Source organism: Fundulus heteroclitus, unplaced genomic scaffold, assembly GCF_011125445.2.
Source record: "Fundulus heteroclitus isolate FHET01 unplaced genomic scaffold, MU-UCD_Fhet_4.1 scaffold_41, whole genome shotgun sequence".
NCBI classification, from domain to species: Eukaryota; Metazoa; Chordata; class Actinopteri; order Cyprinodontiformes; family Fundulidae; genus Fundulus; species Fundulus heteroclitus.
This window is the reverse complement of record NW_023396824.1, coordinates 305806-323795: the sequence shown is the minus strand read 5'-3', so window position 1 is coordinate 323795 and position 17990 is coordinate 305806. Positions and strand designations below refer to the sequence as shown.

Below are 17990 nucleotides of genomic sequence, written 5' to 3'. Positions count from 1 at the left end.
GTGAACGTCTATGTTTCCTGTGTAGATGTTTTAAGTATTCAGATAGAAAGATATAGATGGAGCTTATATATATACTTGTAAAAAAATATAGACAGATTAACTGATAGAGATTGCCAGCCAAATTGGCTTTTGATCAATGTTTTGATCAATTTTCTGACAGATGTGCATATATAGATTGTTAAGTATTCTAACACACACACACACACACACACACACACACACACACACACACACACATATGAGAAAGAGAGAAAGAGAGAGAGAAATTTATATATGTGTATGTGTTATGAACAGCAGAATCAAGTGGTTTAATCTAAAAATTGCGGTCTTTATTATTTCATAAATCCATGTGAACATTTGAAGATCCGGTATAGACAAAGATTAGGGATTATTAAAGAGATACAATTACTAATATGAGGGAAAAAAGTCATAGGAGAATTGTCATGGTTGAGTTTTGGTTTGGCTTTGTTTTTCTGTTATTTTCATTTTTTCATCTCTTTTGGGTTAGGTTTGACTTTATTTATTGTTAGTTTTCAGTCATCAGTTATTTTCTGTCAATTTTCACCTCACCTCCTCAGCAGTCAGTCACACCTGAGATCATTTGCTGGTTAATTAGTCAGACCCTGGTGTCACCTGTCAGTTCTCTATTTAAACCTCCCTCTGTCTTTAGTTCAGCACTGGGCCGTCATCATCACTCCACACCTCTCCATGCCAGTCCCCGTTTGCCTTGGAAGCTTTGTTTTTGCTCCTGTTAAGGTTAGTCCAGTCAGTCACTCTAAAGACTGTTTGTTCTCTGTTTGTCCCTGGAGAGGTTCTGCTCTGTGCCCTGTTGTCTCTCAAGTTCTGCTAACCTGACTAGCCGCCCTGGAGAAGTTCAGCTCTGAGCCTCGGTGTCTCTCTAGTTCTGCTAACCTGACTAGCCGCCCTGGAGAAGCTCAGCTCTGAGCCCTGGTGTCTCTCAAGTTTTGCTAACCTGACTAGCCGCCCTGGTGAAGCTCAGCTCTGTGCCCTGGTGTCTTCTATGAACTGCTAACCTGAGTGCTACGAGGCCTACTAGCCGAGCAACACCAAGCAAGGGTGGACTCTCTGTCTCCGGTCCGTCAGCTCCTGCCATCACCTTCTCTCCGTTCCTGTACAACCAGCTCCTCTGGCCTCATCAAACCTCCACCCATCAACCTTGTAATAAATACTCTCAAACTTTTAGTCCCGTGTGTGCATCCTGAGTTTATCGGTAAACAAAATCCTGACAGTACGGCCCAGTCACAAGGTAAACTCAGGCGCCATGCGGGACTTACCTGCAGGAGTTGACGACCCGGAAATCATCGCATATTTAGAGATGTGCCAACGTCAGATGAGGGAAAGGTACGCCAGGATGGCTTCAGCCCGGAACCCTGCGCCACCGATCCGGGCCAACTCTACTCCCCTGGTGGTCCAAGTGGGTGTGGTAACGGCTACTTCAGAGCCCGGGAAAGGAAGCCGCTCAGCCTCTCGTCGTCTCGGTCATCATCTCCATGACTCACAGCTGGCCCCTCGAGTAAAGCACATCGTTCCACCTAGCAGACCCCCACGCATCAAGGAGAGCCAGCTGTGGGAGTTCTACTACGGAGACCGAGACGACCTTCTGCCCTGCTGGCCAGCTACCACCCCGGAGATTGCCTCAGATTCCTCATCTGTCCCTTCCCGGCGAAGACAGCAGAACCACCGGCGCGGAGGGTCCGTCAAGGTTCAAGAGGAATCGTTTCCGCCTCCAACCCCACTGCCTGCCGAAGCCTGTTGCCCGGCGCCGCTGCCCGCCGAAGCCTGTTGCCCGGCGCCGCTGCCCGCCAAAGCCTGTTGCCCGTCTCCGCCCGAAAGCTCCGCTCTGCTTGCCGCCGAAAGCTCCGAGGGAGCTGTTCCGCCTCAAGCCGAGGCCTCCGAGGGAGCTGTTCCGCCTCAAGCCGAGGCCTCCGAGGGAGCTGTTCCGCCTCAAGCCGAGGCCTCCGAGGGAGCCGCTTTGCCTCAGCCCGAGGCCTCCGAGGGAGCCGCTTTGCCTCAGCCCGAGGCCTCCGAGGGAGCCGCTTTGCCTCAGCCCGAGGCCTCCGAGGGAGCCGCTTTGCCTCAGCCCGAGGCCTCCGAGGGAGCCGCTTTGCCTCAGCCCGAGGCCTCCGAGGGAGCCGCTTTGCCTCAGCCCGAGGCCTCCGAGGGAGCCGCTTTGCCTCAGCCCGAGGCCTCCGAGGGAGCCGCTTTGCCTCAGCCCGAGGCCTCCGAGGGAGCCGCTTTGCCTCAGCCCGAGGCCTCCGAGGGAGCCGCTCTGCCTCTGCCCAAGCCTCGTGAGGAGGTCCAGGAGGACCTGCCTCCGCCCAAGCCTCGTGAGGAGGTCCAGGAGGACCTGCCTCCGCCCAAGCCTCGTGAGGAGGTCCAGGAGGACCCGCCTCTGGCCTCGGTTTCCACCGAGACCTGTAGCTTGGCACCTCCTCCAACTGATCTGTTTGGCCGGAGCCGCAGACTGCGGACTTCGAGCCGCTCGACTCTGCCTCGTCGGGGCCGTCCACCACGGCGCCCGCCTCTGACTTCTCTGTTTGGCCGGAGCCGCAGACTGCGGACTTCGAGCCGCTCGACTCTGCCTCGTCGGGGCCGTCCACCACGGCGCCCGCCTCTGACTTTTCTGTTCGGCCGGAGCCGCAGACTGCGGACTCCGAGCCGCTCGACTCTGCCTCGTCGGGGCCGTCCACCACGGCGCCCGTCTCTGACTTTTCTGTTCGGCCGGAGCCGCCGACCGCCGTCTCCAGGCCGCTTGACTTTGCCTCGTCGGGGCCGCCCTCCTCGAGGGTTTAATCGAGCGATGCTGCTCCGCCGCCTGCCTCGTCCAGGACGACCTCCACGAAGACTTTTTCTTTTTTTTGCTTAGCAGCCGTTTTTGCCTGAGCCCTTAAGGCCAGTGCCTTGTTGTTTTTTTGGGCTCGATTTCAGTTTTGATTTACTTAGGATTTTTGGGGTGTTAGAGTTATTTAGGGGTTCTTGTTTTCTTAGAGTTCTTAGTCTCTGTTTTGCTTTTGTTTTTCCTGCTCCGTTTTAGGATTCTAGATTTCGCCTTGGTTTCCAGGCTTTGCTTTATTTCCTCATTTACAGCCTTAGTTCTCTGGTTTTCTCGTTAGTTTACTTATTCATGTTCTAGTTTTCTTGTTTTGCCTTAATTTCTAGTTTAGCTTTAGTCTCATAATTTTGCTTAAGTATTGTTTTTTACCTTAGTTTTTCAGCTTCAGTTTTGTGTTACATTAGCTATCTAGTTTTACATTAGTTTACCAGTTCGGATCCTAGTTTCTTTGTTTTGTTTTTATTTTCTGGTATCGTTTTAGTTTTCTGCTTAGTGTTTTTGTTTTGATTCAGGGGTTAGCTTTAGTTTTTTCTTTTGTGGTGCTATCCCTGTTCTAGTCTTGCCTTTATTTTCTAATTCTTAGTTTAAATTCTTTATTTTGTCCTGCGCTCTCCCAGCGCTCCTTAGTTCCTAGCGCTTGCTTAGGTTTCTGACCCCTGATAATGAGCTGTTTCACGCTCCTTCGGTTTGGCTTAGTTAAGTTTTTGGCCTTCTTGTTCCTCGGCCTTCTTAAATTTTGACCCCTTGGATCCTCGGCGTGTTAGAACGCCCTTTTGTCTCCTGGCGTATTAGGATGCCCTTCGTTCCTGGTTCCCTGGTGTTTAGATTTCTAGCGTTTAGATTTAGTGTTCCCGACGTGCTTAGACGCGCTCTGTTCTCGATTCCCCGGCGTGTTAGGACGCCCTCTGTTCTCGGTTCCCCGGCGTGTTTGGACGCCCTTTGTTCTCGGTTCCCCGGCGTGTTTGGACACCCTTTGTTCTCGGTTCCCCGGCGTATTAGGACGCCCTTTTGTTCTCGGTTCCTCGGCGTGTTAGGACGCCCTTTGTTCTCGGTTCCCCTGCGTGTTAGGACGCTCTCTGACTCTTGGTTCCCCGGCGTGTTAGGACGCCCTCTGTTTTCGGTTCCCCGGCGTGTAAGTACGCCCTCCGTTCTTGTTCCTAGGCGTTTTAGATGTTCCTGCTTCCCTCACATCCCGACGCTCTCTTCCCCAAGCCCCGGCGTTTTCCTCACGCCCCGGTGGGTTCCCTTTGGCGCTATCGTGCGCCCATTCCTTCCCTTTGGCGCTGTCGTGCGCCCGTTCCTTCCCTTTGGCGCTGTCGTGCGCCCGTTCCTTCCCTTTGGCGTTAAGTACGCCCGTTCCTTCCCTTTGGCGTTAAGTACGCCCGTTCCTTCCCTTTGGCGTTAAGTACGCCCGTTCCTTCCCTTTGGCGTTAAGTACGCCCGTTCCTTCCCTTTGGCGCTGTGGTGCGCCCGTTCCTTCCCTTTGGTGCTGTGGTGCGCCCGTTCCTTGCCTTTGGCGCTGTGGTGCGCCCGTTCCTTGCCTTTGGCGCTGTGGTGCGCCCGTTCCTTGCCTTTGGCGCTGTGGTGCGCCCGTTCCTTGCCTTTGGCGCTGTGGTGCGCCCGTTCCTTGCCTTTGGCGCTGTGGTGCGCCCGTTCCTTGCCTTTGGCGCTGTGGTGCGCCCGTTCCTTGCCTTTGGCGCTGTGGTGCGCCCGTTCCTTGCCTTTGGCGCTGTGGTGCGCCCGTTCCTCCCTCTGGCGTTGTCGTACGCCTGTTTTTCCCTCTGGCGTTGTCGTACGCCTGTTCTTCCCTCTGGCGTTGTCGTACGCCTGTTCTTCCCTCTGGCGTTGTCGTACGCCTGTTCTTCCCTCTGGCGTTGTCGTACGCCTGTTCTTCCCTCTGGCGTTGTCGTACGCCTGTTCTTCCCTCTGGCGTTGTCGTACGCCTGTTCTTCCCTCTGGCGTTGTCGTACGCCTATTTTGCCTTGTGGCGATGTTTGCCTGTTCTGCCCGTTTTTGCCTTGTGGCGATGTTAGCCTGCCAACATCTGTTAGATGCCCTTTGTTTGGTTTGATTTTAGCCCACCATCCTACCTTCCCTCCACCCACCCTGGTTCGATCAGCTTGGTTATGACTCTTGCCCGCCATCCTGCCTTCCCTCCACCCACCCTGGTTCGGTCACTTTGTAGTTTGTTTTGTTTGATTTTAGGCCGTCCGGAGTCCGGCCTTGAGGGGGGGGTAATGTCATGGTTGAGTTTTGGTTTGGCTTTGTTTTTCTGTTATTTTCATTTTTTCATCTCTTTTGGGTTAGGTTTGACTTTATTTATTGTTAGTTTTCAGTCATCAGTTATTTTCTGTCAATTTTCACCTCACCTCCTCAGCAGTCAGTCACACCTGAGATCATTTGCTGGTTAATTAGTCAGACCCTGGTGTCACCTGTCAGTTCTCTATTTAAACCTCCCTCTGTCTTTAGTTCAGCACTGGGCCGTCATCATCACTCCACACCTCTCCATGCCAGTCCCCGTTTGCCTTGGAAGCTTTGTTTTTGCTCCTGTTAAGGTTAGTCCAGTCAGTCACTCTAAAGACTGTTTGTTCTCTGTTTGTCCCTGGAGAGGTTCTGCTCTGTGCCCTGTTGTCTCTCAAGTTCTGCTAACCTGACTAGCCGCCCTGGAGAAGTTCAGCTCTGAGCCTCGGTGTCTCTCTAGTTCTGCTAACCTGACTAGCCGCCCTGGAGAAGCTCAGCTCTGAGCCCTGGTGTCTCTCAAGTTTTGCTAACCTGACTAGCCGCCCTGGTGAAGCTCAGCTCTGTGCCCTGGTGTCTTCTATGAACTGCTAACCTGAGTGCTACGAGGCCTACTAGCCGAGCAACACCAAGCAAGGGTGGACTCTCTGTCTCCGGTCCGTCAGCTCCTGCCATCACCTTCTCTCCGTTCCTGTACAACCAGCTCCTCTGGCCTCATCAAACCTCCACCCATCAACCTTGTAATAAATACTCTCAAACTTTTAGTCCCGTGTGTGCATCCTGAGTTTATCGGTAAACAAAATCCTGACAAGAATAAAGTTAAAAAAAAAAGACAAAAGTGGTAATATTATGGGAAAAATGTCATATTATGACAACTAAGCGAGGACATTTCTAGAATAGTCACGGCTTGCAGAACTGTCCTGGAAAAATAGGGCCAGGTTAGGTTCTTAAAATAATTTTTTATTCTTTTCGAGAATAAAGTCAGGAGAATGAAGCCAAAGGGATATGAAGGTATATTCGTAATATTACAAAAATAAAAATAGTACGAATATAAAGTATATGCTGAGATTAAAGTCCCTCTGATACTGTTTAAGTGACTAAAACTAACAGCAGATTTGCCACATTCAACATGGCGGACACTCTGACGCATCCCCAGCAGGCAGAACCCGTCCAATCAGGCGTCTGATGTCTATGGCTGAGAGAGAGAGAGAGAGAGAGAGAGAGGAGAGAGAGAGAGAGAGAGAGAGCAAATGATGATGGAGGAGAGGAAAAGAAGCGCCGTTTGGTGACATTTTAACGTCGTTAATGAAACAACGACAAGCTGCACAGTTTGCAGAAAGCAAGTTAAATACAGCGGGAATACAACAGATTTCTAGAAGCACATGAAGAACCAGGAGCAAGAAAACGCTGAGCTGCAGAAAGGGAGAGAGGAGCGGAAAGGTGACTGATCTGCTGGCCCCGACAGAGCCTCCACACTCAGACAGAGGCCTTCAGAGATCCAGGTGGAGAAGAGGAGAAGAGGGTAGAAGTTACTGGAGCCCACTCACAACGTCGAATTAGGACTGTGGAAGAATTTATCCATTAAAAAGTGTTAGCTAAGATAACATTAGATAATCCCCTATTTATCCCACCACGGGGAAATTTAGAGAATTAAAGTGTAACCGGGTGGTTTATTGGTCAGGAACAGTGGTTACATGGAGTGGTTGTAAATTCCTACCCATTTACATGGTTGCATGGTTTATGCTCTGTGTTAATTAAGAAAAGTGGTTGTTGTTTAGAGCTGGAGTTGTAGCACCACACATACTGAACCAGACAATAGTGCAGGGTTCTTTTTAATTTTTATTAATTAGCTGATTGGGCACAGCTTTACAGGACTGGGTTGATGCAGTTTGAGATTTGTTTTTGTTTTTTTGGTTATCTAACGTTATTTTGTGTCTTTGGTTGCTACTAATTTGGATTGCAGTTGGTTGTGTTTAATTCTCAGATTGTTTCTAGTATTGTCCTGTGTTCCTGTGCTTTATTGGGTTTTAGATTGGAATAATAAAGTCTATTTTAATATTGTAAAAGACTGTAGAAATAAAATATATATTTTGTATACTATTTCTGTTTCATAATTCTTAAACCAGACCTACCTGGGTACTTTTAATTGGGAGACCCTAGGCCACTTGATATTTAAGGTCTACTGTTGTAGACCTTACCCAGTGAGGCTGTGGGGCGATGTGGCACAGAGGTTAGGGAGTTCGTCTTGCAATTGGCAGGTTGCCGGTTCGATCCCCCGCACTCACTGTCGCACTCACTGTCTGCCCCCTTGGGCAGAGACTAGACACTTCACCCGCATTACCTGCTGGCAGTGGTCAGAGGGCCCGGTGGCGCCGGTGCATGGCAGCGTGCCCCAGGGCAGCTGTAGCTACTAACAAAGCTCACCAACGTCAGGGTGTGAATGACTGAACTGTAGTGTGAAATGCTTTGGAGGTCGTCAAGACTAGTTAAAGCGCTATACAAGTACAAGCCATTTACCAGTTGGCTTTAGGGCCACGTCCTCTGTCACAGGCCGGGCTCCATCTCAAAAGCAGACAAAATTATACAAGTATTGAAAGATATAAATCATAAGAGGTGGATTTGTAAAAAACACTAAGAACAGAGATATTTAACTCCACAGAATATTTACAAAGCCATACAAGTATAAAATGTATAGAGACATATAACTTTAATGATTATATTATGATTTAATCTGTTTCTTGTAATTTTATGCAATTGTAAAACACTTTGAATTACCTTGTATATTAATTGTGCTCCATTAATAAATTTGCCTTGCCTCTCTTATGTGGGAGATTATTTAACTATTGAACCTCAAAAAAGAAAGAAGATTCGGGGAGATGAGGTTTCTCTGCTTGCCAACGGAGAAGTCTTTTTATTTCTACTTCACACGTACAACGGGTGTGAGCAAAAAGTTCTGATTACATACTCTGGACATGCCTTATTTATAGCCCACAGATGTGTGTGCGTTACAATAAGAATCTGTGTGTGTTGCAACCTAATAGTGTTCCAGCCTTTTTTTTGCAGACATGGTCTTATTTCTGGGAACAGTTCCACAAACGTTGAAAACAGATAACTTTACCTTAACAGTTGACCTTTGTTTAGGAAACACAGGACAGGAGTTAATGTCATGTCCTGGTCATGTTCTGGCCTTTTACTCCCTTTATCCGGCTGCCAAGGACAAAGAGACCTCAGATGTTTTCCCAACTTCTGCACAGATATTTCCTAATCTCTGCACCCTGTCTAGAACATAACAGAGGTACAAATACATGAGATCAATGACTTCCTGAAAATGATGATATAGCTCAGGCTTGATTGAACATAAGTACATTTTAGTGTTAAGTGTGACGTAAATACAGAATGATTACATAGAAGTTAGAGACTTACTATGTTATTATTTCCCCTAGCCGGTTCCACAATAGCTGAGCAGATCACCAGGAGCCTGGCAGGAATGATAGTTAAGGACCTGCAACCTCTCTCCATTGAGCAAGATAAGGGCTTTCAGCGTTTTGTGTGAAGACCCTTGACTGGAGGTAGAAAATTCCAAGTGGGGGAGAAACTGCCGGCTCTTATGAAGACCGCTCTTCCTAGGTTAGAAAAGCATTGAAACAGCTGAAATATGGACATCCAGAGCCCCAGAGGGTTGTTTACCAGTCACATCCCACATTATAAATGAGCGCTGGCAGATGCAAGCACACGTCCTCCAAACAAGATCTTTCCCCGGACAACACACAGCTGAGAATATTTGTTCAAAGTCACAAGAATTGTGGAAGAATGGGGCCTAAAGGACAAGATTGTGGCAGTAGTCACAGATAATGGGGCCAACAGGGCTGCTGCTGTGGGCCAGGCAGGTTGGACACATTCTCCATGTTTTGCTCACACCTTGAACTCGGTGGTAGGAGACTCGCTCAAAGCTGTCCCGGGCTTACTACAGACCCAGAAGTAATCCAGCGCAATTGTTTCCTCCTTTCACCACAGCACCACCACTGCATCCAAGCTCAAGGAAATTCAAAAGCAGCAGAAATTTCCTGAGTAAAAACTGCTTCAGTCAGATGAGACCAGATGGAAGTCTGTATTTTACATGTGGGAGAGGCTGCCTGAGCAGAAAGATGCAGGTACCACGGTTCTCTGCCTACTTGGCAAAACGTCTCTTTGGAAGTCAGGAACAATGGTCTGAAAAGTACTCCAAAATATACTTAAGTACAGTAGTGAAGTATTTTTACTTCGTTACTATACAACACTGCTCTTTTTGTCGTGAGCTGTATGATCAGATTTAAGCTTCAATAAAACACCAAAATACTCTTACCTTGACTTGATGTCGCTGGAATTGGGTCAGGATGTTCTTGGGTTGGGCCCTTTCCTCCAACAAAATGCTTGCTACATATGTAGGTGAATTTGGTAACTTTTTCCGGGTTGAACTGTTGTGTAGGCCGACCGCACCGGTGAACCCAGCGCACACATTTCTCCTTGGCAGTCTTGAAGAAAACATCCTTCATATGCGGCCGATCAGCGTAACTCGAGTCGCTGTTGCACGTTCCATAGCAACAATGTTTAAAAACCATGGTCTTAGATTTGGAAAAAGCAGTCGTTTACCGAGTAAAACCAAAGGTAACTACAGCTCTTTTACAGCGAAAGAGCGGAGGACAACGCAAGTTTGCCCTACCGCGTACCACGTGATATGACCTCTCGTGACGTCACGTTCTAAAAATAGCTTGCTCGCGGTACGCCATTGAAAAAGACCCCCTCCCCCCCTTGCTGGTCACACGTGCCTTTATTGTTGAAGAAGGAGTCCTATCGGGCTTTATTGGCCTGTGGGACTCTGGAAGCAGCTGATGTGTACCGGCAGTCCAACCAGCAGGTGGCTCTGGCATGGGAAGAGTTCGGAGAGGCCATGGAGAAAGACTTCCGTACGGCTTCAAAGCGATTCTGGTCGGGCGAGGTGGAGGAGTGGTGGACGTGTGAGGGCGGAAGGAAGCAGCTCCGCGGCGGAGAATTGAACACAACAAACAAAGAAGGCGGTAGGAGCTGAGTTGGTGGATCACATAAGCTGTACATTGACTGTAGTAGCATGGCTTCTACATCAGGAGGAAATTGTGGAAATGAAATGGAGTGGATGATATCGAGATCAGCAAAAATGAAAAGAGCAATTAGAAAGAGACATGAAAGGGCAAGAAGTGGGTCGGAGGAAAGTGAGCCAGGAGTGGAAGGCTTTAAAAGGACAAAAATAAATCAAAGAGTGAGTTCACGGGAACAAGATAACAGTAATACAGAAGTGGAATACAAAGTTGTGGTGGAATTTCAGCAAGAAAGGGGTTATATTCATCCGATAAAGATAACCAAAGCAATAGAGGTTGAGATAGGGAAAATCAAAACGGCTAGAATCATGAACAACAGAAAAGTGATAATTCAAGCTATCAGTGAGGCACAACAACAGAAGATAATTAAAATGAAAACTCTGATGGGAGAAAGAATTAAATCATATATACCAGGTTATAAGGCAAGGTTGAGAGGAGTAATTTCAGGAGTTCCACTTGAAATGACAATGGAGGAGGTGAAGAATGAAATAGAAGGAGGGAAAATAACAAATGCCACCAGGATTAAAAGTAGAAGAGAAGGGGAACTCAAAGACACTATGGCTGTGATATTGCAGTTTGGAAATAACATGCCAGAAAATATACAGCTAGGATTCATGAACTATAAAGTTAGAGAGTACATCCCGAAACCGCTCAGATGTTTTACCTGTCAAAGAATGGGACGCATTGCAAAAGAATGTAAGGGAAAAATTAGATGTGCAAGATGTGGAGGTCCACATGAATTTGGAAAGTGTGACAAAGACGCTAAAATCAAATGCTGTAACTGTGGTGGTGATCACAGTGCAGCCTATGGTGGATGTATAGTTCAAAGGGAAGCTAGAGAAGCCCAGAAAATCAAGATAACAGAAAGAGTTTCTTTCGCAGAAGCATTAAAAAGAGTAAAGAAAGATAGTACAAGAGGAATGAGGCTGGGAGAAGCAGATCAAAGTTACGCTTCTCGGAACACAAATCAAGGACTGAATGATCAGAGACAAATATTAATGCCAACAACAAATACGAATAATACATGTTTGCATAAATGTAAAATAGAGGAAAATACAATGATGGTGAAAAAAGAAAACTTTATAGCATTTACATGTCATATTATTAATGTTACAGTCCAAATGAAGAAGAAAAGTGATAAAATAAAAGCAATAGTAGCAGCAGCAGGGAGGTTCCTAGATATGAAAGAAATTCAAGCAGATCAGATTTATACCATATTGAGTGCCACTGAAATAACAGAAAATGGTCAGGATTAGGATATAGGCTTTGTAGATGGTTATTCATATTCTTCAATGGAATGCCAGAAGTTTAATAGCTAATGGACAAGAATTTAAAAAGTATAGTTATGAATTAGAAGTAACACCAGATGTAATATGTATACAAGAAACGTGGTTAAACTCAAACTTAGATTTTAAAATTCCTGGATATAACATAGAAAGACAGGATAGAAGTAATGGTAGTGGTGGAGGATGTGCCACCTTAATTAAGGAAGGAATAGCTTATAAGAAAAACTCATTAAATAAAAAATTTGAATGTGTGAATATAGAAATATTTAATTTAAGGAAACATGGAAATATTACAATCATTAATTATTATAATCCATGTAAAAATCTAGATAATTAAATATTTAAGGACATAGGGAAAATACACAGAAGAGAAGTTTGGTGTGGAGATTTTAATGCTCACAACAGTCTATGGGGTAGCAAGAAGACGGATTATAATGGTAAAATAGTGGAAGAATTAATGGATGAAAGGTCATTAGTTTCTCTTAATAATGGAAAAGGTACAAGAGTAAATATACATAAAAATACAATTTCATGTCTAGATATTACATTAATATCTGAATGTCTTGTTAGTGCATGTGTAGAGGCATGGATGTGTTTAGCACTGGTCACAAGAGGGAGTCAGTGTGTTTGGATATATGTTTGTGTGTCTGTCTGTGTGTGTGTGTGTGTGTGTGTGTGTGTGTGTGTGTGTGTGTGTGTGTGTGTGTGTGTGTGTGTGTGTGTGTGTGTGGATGATTGCCTGATAATGATCACCTGTGTCTGCCCATGGAGCTTTGTTTCTTTTTGTCTTTTGTTTGTGACAGAGAGGGTTGAGATAGGGGCCGATATTTTCTGTTGACCGCAAAGTAACAAATCAATAACCAAAGTATCTTTCCAGTCAATATACAAACTTGTCAAAGTGTATTGTGCAAGAAGAAGAAAATAAACACCCTTCAACCGGTATTGGAGCCAAGTTTCCTCCTTCAGTCAGCGAGTCAGACAGACACCTACGTCCTTCCCTCAGTGACTAACCTAGTTTGCGGTAGTCACATTACAGCATGTGAATGGGATGTAAATGGGAATCTACATTAGGGAGTGATCACTTTACAGTGAGTACAATAATTAATGATAATATAAATAGACAAGAAGAGTTTACATTAATAAGATGGTGCTTTAATAAAGCTGATTGGTTTAAATTTAAAACAAAGGAAACAAGACATATAGTAACACTAGAAGGTAATATTGAAGAATGTACAAATCAAATAATAGAACATATTATAAATGCTGCAAATTACAGCATACCAAAAATAAAAGTGAAAGGTCAGAAGAAAGTAGTTCCTTGGTGGAATAATGAATGTAGTAAAACAATTAAAGATCGTAATAAAGCTTTTAAAATACTACAGAAAAATCTAACAATCGAAAACCTTATTGATTATAAAAGGAAAAGAGCAAAAGCTCGGAAAACTATAAAGGATGCAAAAAAGAAAACGTGGAGAGAATATTGTTCATCAATAGGTGCAGAAATAAATATAAAGAATGTGTGGTCAATGTTTAGAAAAATGACGGGGAAAAAGAACAATGTTAATATTCCATCCTTAATCAGAGGACAAGAGGTATTGGTTATAAATAAAGGTAAGGCAGAGTTATTAGGAGAGACATTTGCAGCAGTTCATAGTGGTGATCACTTGACAGATATTCATAGAAGGCAGATGATCCAAAAACTTGGAAATCATAAAGACTTACTAGAAAAATGTCAAAAATATATGACAACATTAGATATGAATATAACCATGAAAGAAATAAAAACAGTATTGAAAGGGACAGGATATTCAGCTCCAGGGGAGGACCAATTATGCTACGCTATGTTTCGACAGATTCCGGAAATAACACTGAAATTAATATTAGAATTATTTAATAAAATATGGAAAGAAGGATCAATACCAAATTGTTGGAAAAGGGCAATAATCTTACCATTTAATAAGCCAGGTAAAGACTCTACCTGTCCAAATAATTACAGACCAATAGCTCTTACTTCTCATTTAAGTAAATGGATGGAGAAAATAATGGTTAATAGATTAGGATACTTTCTTGAGAAGAATAATTTAATTAATGAATATCAATGTGGATTCAGAACAGGAAGATCAACAATGGATGCTCTAATTAGAGTCAGCAATGACATAGAGAAAGCTTTAAAAATGAAGGAAACAATGATTACAGTATTTTTTGACATAGAAAAAGCATATGACTCACTATGGAAAGAAGGATTACTTATAAAAATGAAACAGATGGGAATAGGTGGGAGAATGTATAATTGGATAGCAAATTTTCTACTAGATAGAAAAATAAGAGTAAAAGTTGGGAATGATTATTCAAATGAATATATTGTTGAAAATGGAATACCTCAAGGTAGTGTAATTAGTCAAATTTTATTTAATATAATGATCAATGATATTTTCTATGATACTGATAAATGTATAAAATCTGCACTGTATGCAGATGATGGGGCCATATGGATGAAAGGGAAAAATATAAAATATGTGGTAGAAAATATTAAAAAAGCAATTAGTAAAGTAGAAAAATGGTCTTATGAATGGGGTTTCAAATTATCAGCAAGCAAGTCTTGTTATATGGTTATCACAAAGAAGAGAAATATTAATATAGAAACAATAACATTGTATGGACAGATTTTAGAAAGAGTAACAGAATATAAATATCTAGGTGTATGGTTGGACAGTTCTTACTCATTGAAAACACATATAGATAACTTAGAAACCAAGTGTAAAAAAGTTATTAATCTGTTAAAGGCTGTGGCTGGAAATAATTGGGGGGCAGATAAACAGTCATTATTAAGCATATACAGGGCTCTCATGAGAGCAATAATAGATTATGGCAGTATTATATATGGAGCAGCAGCTAAAACATTACAAAAATAGAAAGAATACAGTGTAGAGCATTACGTATATGTACAGGAGCAATAAAAACAACACCTATTAATGCTCTCTTAATTGAAAATGGGGAAACTCCACTGGAAATGAGAAGAATTAAATTAGCTTTAGCATATTGGATGAAAATTAAAAGTAATATAGATAATCATGTGAATTCAACTATTATACAAAATTGTTGGGAATATGTGAAGTTCCAAAGTAATGGATTTGGATGGATGGTTAGGAAATGGATTAAAAAGTATGGATTAGAAGACAAGGAAATAGCTCAATTTAACACAAGTAGTGTTATTCCTCCATGGCTAATACCAGAGGTTAATGTATATTTGCAAATTAATACAGTGAAAAATTATTGGAATTTAAATGAAATAGGGATAAAAACTGATATTTATTTAAGAACTACATATAATAATTACCTTAAAATATATACAGATGGTTCTAAGAATTTAAAAAGATATGTGGGAATAGGAATATATGTTCCAGAGTTTAAAAAATGTATTTATAAAAGAATATCAGATCAATTGTCGGTGACAGTTATATTAAGCTTGCAATGGGTGGAGGAGATTCGACCAATCAGGGTGGTGGTGTGCACAGATTCTAAAGCAGTAGTGGAAAGTATAAAGGGAGAAGGAAATAATAGAAAAGCTTTGGTATTAGAAATTCATCATATTTTATTTAGATTATATAGGGGTGGCATAGATGTTTGGTTTTGTTGGGTACCAGCACACGAAGGAGTAAAAGGCAATGAAAAGGCAGATAAATTAGCTAAAAGGGCTTTGGAGGGGGAAATAACAATTTCAATTTCTTTTGGGAAAGGGGAAGGGAAATCACTTATTAAAAGTAAAGAAATGGAGGAATGGCAAAAAATATGGAATGAAGATAAGAAAGGAAGAAGATTATATAAAGTGCAAAAGTCAGTTCGAATTTGAAGCATTAATGAAATAAACAGAAGAGAAGAAATAATAATTAGTAGATTAAGAATAGGTCACACCTACTTAAATGACATGCTTTATTTAATAGGAAGGAAAAATAGTGATAAATGTGAGAGATGTGGAGAAAAAGAAAATGTAGAACACATACTGATGAACTGTAAGTCATAAACTTGAAAGGGAAGAATTAAAGAGAATAGTTAGAAGTATAGGGCATGAATGGAATCTTAAAGGTATATTAGGAAATGAAGGAAACATAACAGATATTCATAAATTAAGGAAAGCATTGTTTATTTATCTTAAGAATACAAAATAAAAAAATAGAATCTAATAGATGTGAAGTAACGCTACTACACACTCATGTACAGTAGGTGGCGGTATGCACCTTAAAGTTGCTTGTGATCCGCCATGATAGAAAAGAAGAAGAAGAAGAAGCGATTCTGGTCCACTATCCGGCGTCTCAGGAGGGGGAAGCAGTGCAGTACCAACACTGTTTACAGTGGGGGTGGTTCTGCTGACCTCGACTCGGGACGTCGTGCGTCGGTGGGCAGAATACTTCAAAGACCTCCTTAATCCCACCAACACGTCTTCCATTGAGGAAGCAGAGCCTGGGGACTCTGGGTCGGGTTCTCCCATCTCTGGTGCTGAGGTTGCCGAGGTTGTTAAAAAGCTCCTCGGTGGCAAGGCCCCGGGGGTGGATGAGATTCCCCCTGAGTACCTTAAGGCTCTGGATGTTGTGGGGCTGTGTTGGTTAACGCGGCTCTGCAACATCACGTGGACATCGGGGGCAGTTCCCCTGGATTGGCAGACTGGGGTGGTGGTCCCCCTATTTAAAAAGGGGGACAGCAGGGTGTCAGGATCCTGTGTTGTGTTTCTGTTGATTGGACTCACCTGTGTTTAATTATCCCCATTGTGTGTGAGCCTGTATATAAGTTGCCTCAGTTTGTTTCCCAGGCGTCGGGTCATTCTGTGATCACCCTCTGCGTCCTCCTGTGTTTTCCCCGTGCTGTTGCTGCCAGAGATCTTGTAAGTTTAGCTTTCATTAAATATCTTTGTTTAACCCCATGCGCCTGCCTCGGCCTCGTTGCCGTCTAGGTCCTCGCCTCCACAATCCTGACAGTAATGACCCGACCAAGAGAGGGCCAGGCAACGGGGCTGGAAATAATCGGGCTGTTTAATCAGCTCTGGAGACAGAGGGAGAATGTCTCCGCGCCGTGCTGGACTAACGCCTCGCAAACTTCCCGCGGGGGTCAGCCACGGGCGCGGGGCAGGCATGAAGGACGGCGAAGAAGAGGAAACCCCGCGTCGTGCCAGGCTGACGCCCTGCATTCCTCCCGCGAGGGCCAGCCACCTTCGCCGACTCATCTTTTTGCTTCCCTTCACTGCCGCCCAACAACCTTCAACCCGGCTCCGAGGCATCCGACCGCACCTCCTCCGCCCGGCAAACAGCAGCCTCTCATCGGCCGGTCTGCAGGGAAAGCAGGGGCGTATAAAGGAAATCACAGGATGGTGCCCAGGCCCCTGCAGCAGCCCCAGTCCAGCCACTCCGAAATGGATAATTGGGATGACCAGCCTCCTTTAGTTCCAAGCTGTCTTAGAGCGCCTCACGTGGAGGAATCCAGTCTGTGGGACTTCTTCTATGGAGACAGAGATGATCTGTTCCCCAGCTGGACCATTCCTGCTGCGCACGCCACGGCCAAAGCCTGCGTGGGTGCGCACGCACCTTCATCGACCTTCGCCTCTGCTGCTGTCTCCACCGAGGCCGCCTGTGTGCATTCTCATGTGAATATTTAAGTGGCCTTTATCTCTAAAGCCTTTTCCACATGTAACACACGTGAAAGGCTTCTCACCTGTGTGAGTTATCATGTGACTTTTTAAACGGCTTGTGTATCTAAAACCCTTTCCACACGTCATGCAGAAGAAAGGCTTCTCGCCTGTGTGTATTCTCATGTGATGTGCCAAAGCATTTTTACTTTTAAAACTTTTTCCACAGGTCATGCATGAGAAAGGCTTTTCGTCTGTGTGGTCTTTGATGTGTCTTACCATATATTTTTTTTGTGTAAAACTTTTTCCACAAATCACACATGAGAAAGGTTTCTCATCTGTGTGAATTCTCATGTGAATATTTAAGTCGCCTTTATTTCTAAAGCTTTTTCCACATGTAACACACATGAAAGGCTTGTCTGTGTGAGTTTCTAAATGACGTACCAAATGAGATTTTACTACATAACTTTTTCCACAAGTTTCACATTTGAAAGGCTTCTCACCTGTGTGTATTCTCATGTGATGTGCCAAATAATATTTTCTTTTAAAACTCTTTCCGCAGGTTTCACAAGAGAACGGCTTCTCCCTTGTGTGAGATCTCATGTGATCTATCAAATGAATTTTTTGTGCAAAACATTTTGCACAGGTCTCACATTTGAAAGGCTTCTCACCTCTGTGAGTACTCATGTGAATTTTGAAACTGCTTCTTTTGTGGAACCTTTTTCCACAGCTCAGACATGAGAAAGGCTTCTGAGAGAGGAGTTTGTTCCTGCTTTGTTCTTCTTCACTGGGGAGTCTTTGCACGTTAGAAGGAATCAATAAAATGTTATCAGTCTCCCGTTTCAGCACAAGTTGTCTCTCTTCTTCTACAAACTGTTGATGTTCTT

At 44.1% G+C, this 17990-nt stretch overlaps 2 protein-coding genes across 2 annotated transcripts in view; both read left to right on the top strand.

The window, feature by feature from the left end:
- The window catches only part of LOC118560255 (protein NLRC3-like), a 943592-nt gene that overhangs the window by 771686 nt on the left and 153916 nt on the right, over positions 1-17990 (top strand). The window lies entirely within an intron of this gene.
- Positions 16217-17133, top strand: LOC118560216. Its single transcript, XM_036131050.1, has 2 exons — positions 16217-16365; positions 16435-17133. Exon 2 carries the CDS (start codon positions 16462-16464, stop codon positions 17131-17133), a length of 672 nt encoding a protein of 223 aa, XP_035986943.1. The 5' UTR covers positions 16217-16365; positions 16435-16461.

Excerpts from the sequence above, each read along its gene's own strand:
- LOC118560216 (XM_036131050.1), top strand. The coding sequence starts at position 16,462 with ATGACCCGACCAAGAGAGGGCCAGGCAACGGGGCTGGAAATAATCGGG.